The 2795-nt window shown below is 42.8% G+C and overlaps 1 protein-coding gene across 1 annotated transcript; it reads right to left on the reverse strand.

Moving 5' to 3' along the window:
- Positions 1 to 421: 421 nt before the first annotated feature.
- On the reverse strand, positions 422 to 1006 carry LOC140176723 (uncharacterized). Its single transcript, XM_072208267.1, has one exon. The coding sequence runs from the start codon at positions 1004 to 1006 to the stop codon at positions 422 to 424; it is 585 nt and encodes a 194-aa protein (XP_072064368.1).
- Between the last annotated feature and the right edge of the window lie 1789 nt (positions 1007 to 2795).

Here is a 2795-nt window from a genome sequence, read left to right on the forward strand (position 1 = left end):
TGTCTTTTTCGGGATGATTTGGAGATTCCTCCTCCTGCGAATTCTCCGTTGATCATATGAATGTGTCTTTCTGGGGATTGAGGAGGTCATTCAGCTCGCCCCTCTTCATCCCTTCTTCTCTTTCGGCTCGTCGGTCCTGTTAGCCAGGAATCGGTCTAGTCTTCCTTCTCGAGCAAATTTTTCTATGACATATTTCAAGTCGTAGCACTTGTTAGCGGGGTGTCCGTAGATCCTGTGGTATTCGCAGTATTCGGTCTGACTTCCTCCCCTTTTGTGTTTAATTGGGTGAGGAGGTGGGATTTTTTCTGTGTTGCATATATCCCGATAGACATCCACAAGGGATACCCGAAGAGGGGTGTAATTATGGTATTTCCTGGGCTTCTCTGCGGATTGGTCTTCTTTTCTCCTGGAATCTTTATCCTTATTCCGAGGTGGGTAGGAGAATCTGGCTTTGGAGAATCTTTATCCTTATTCCTGAAATCTTTATCCTTAATCGGGAGTTCTCCACCATGTTGATATACTTTTTGGCCCATTCTTGCACTTCGTTCAGAGATGTCGGATGCTTCTTGGATATGGAGTGGCTAAAGGGTCCTTCCCGTAGACCGTTGATGAGCCCCATCATTGCCACCTCTGTGGGGAGATTCTGTATGTCAAGGCATGCTTTATTGAATCTTTCCATGTAGCTGCGGAGGCTTTCTCGATCACCCTGTTTAATCCCTAGCAGGCTTGGAGCGTGTTTAGCTTTGTCCTTTTGTATGGAGAACCTACCTTGGAATTTCTTGGCGAGGTCATCAAAGCTTGCGATTGATCTTGGAGGCAAGCTGTCGAACCACTTTATTGCCATTTTAGTCAGGGTGGTCGGGAAGGCCTTGCAACGGGTTGCATCTGAGGCATCTGTGAGGTACATCTGGCTTCTAAAGTTGCTGAGGTGGTGGCTTGGATCGGACGTACCATCATATGGGGTCATGTCGGAAGCTTTGAAGTCTTTTGGGACTTTGGCTTTCATGATTTCCTTTGTGAACGGATCCTGATCCACTTGAGGGCTATCTTCATGGTTGGATCGAGTGGTTTTAGTTTTCAGGTTGGCTTCGAATTTTAGGAGCTTGTCTTCCAATTCTCAATGCCGTCTTGTTTCTCTCCGGAGATCTCGCTCGGCTTCTCGTTGATTTTTAGCTTCTTGTTTGAGCTGTTTGAGGCGATCCTGCTGCTCACGGATGGCGTCTAAGATTTCTTTGTTCTGAGACTGTTTGTCTCCCTTGAAGTGGTGTGCATCCTTTGGGGAGTTTAGCGTGGCATCTATGTTCTTTATCAGTGTTCCTTCTTCTAATCCGGAGGTGTGGTCGTTGCTGAGAGAGTTGTTCGCCATGATGATGGGATGACTTCCAGGTCCCCGGCAATGGTGCCAATGTTCTGTGGGTTACCAGAAACTAGGAGGTCGATCTCGGAGGAGAACTTCTGGTATGATTAGGGCTATCGTGTCCGACTTATTGTAGCTTGAGGAGCAGTTGATCCTGGATCACTGAGGGGTGGTGGTACCTGTAAGAGACTTCGTTGCTTAGCAAGGGCTTTAGGTACGTTTTTGTAGAATTAGAGTATGAGTTATACCTGGATGCTCCACTGTATTTATAGTAATGTTTTGTGACCTTCCTTTGAGATAAGTTTGTTATCTTATCTTATCTTTTGCGGGTGAGATCATTATCTTTTTGGTCAGCCGCCTTCTAGTGAGTGGTGACTCTTCTTTTCCGGGCCTCTTTGGGCCTTTCTTGGGTCTCCTGTGGCAGTTTGTCCAACCTTTTTGTAGAGAGGTCAGTGGTCGACAAACCGAGTAAGAGGTCGCCGAATTGTCTTAGCCCAACCCGGACCTTATAGCTCGGACCGGGGTATTGATGCGTGAGCATCTTTCCTATCTTTTTCTAGTAAATTTGCATTTAAATTGTTGAGTTTAATCAAGAATTAATTATTTTTAGCCACTATGCATGTTACTTTGAGTCTTGTGCAATTCTATTTATTTTAGGTAGCATTCGGTTGGATTTGATGGAGCTTCCACAGAAAAGGAGAAGAAGACTATATAGAGCAGGAATGGCTCAGAGGATGAAGAGGAAGCTTGCCAAAATAGAATCAGCACAAGAATTAAAGGAGATGACAACGAGGAGCGACGCGTGTGCGTGATTTGGAGCATTCCATGGCGACGCGTGCGCGTACCTGACGTGTACGCATGACACGCGAAGAAGACCATCGACATGTACACATATGCGTGACGTGCGTCACGTGCAGAAAACGCTGACACCTATTAATTCTTATTTAAACTTTAATTTTTATTTTAAAATAGGAAAAGATATTATTTAGTTTTAGAGAATAGATTTTAAATTAATTAGGATTAGATATAAAAGGGGAATTAGTTAACTTTTCATTCCACCTCAGCCCAATTTACAATCCTTACTTTCTCTCTGAACTATAGGCAACTAAACCTCTACTGTTAAGGTTAGGAGCTCTGTCTATTGTATGGATTGATTCTATTATTTTTCTATTTTAATTCATGTACTGATTTATATTTCAAGAATTGTTTTCATTCTTTATCTTATGAATTTGGGTGGAACGGAAGTATGACCCTCTTTCTAATTGAGTTCTTGTATAACATGGAAAAGCTCTTTACTTGAACAACAGCTTGAAAATAATTTCTCCTAAATTCTAATTATCTGGATTTAACGGGATATGTGACATATAATCCTTTTATATTTGGGTAATTAGAGTTTCTGTGGCACATAAACTAGAATTGAACTTCATCCTCTAATTGG

The sequence above is a fragment of the Arachis hypogaea genome, chromosome 12 (genome assembly GCF_003086295.3).
Source record: "Arachis hypogaea cultivar Tifrunner chromosome 12, arahy.Tifrunner.gnm2.J5K5, whole genome shotgun sequence".
Classification (NCBI taxonomy): Eukaryota; Viridiplantae; Streptophyta; class Magnoliopsida; order Fabales; family Fabaceae; genus Arachis; species Arachis hypogaea.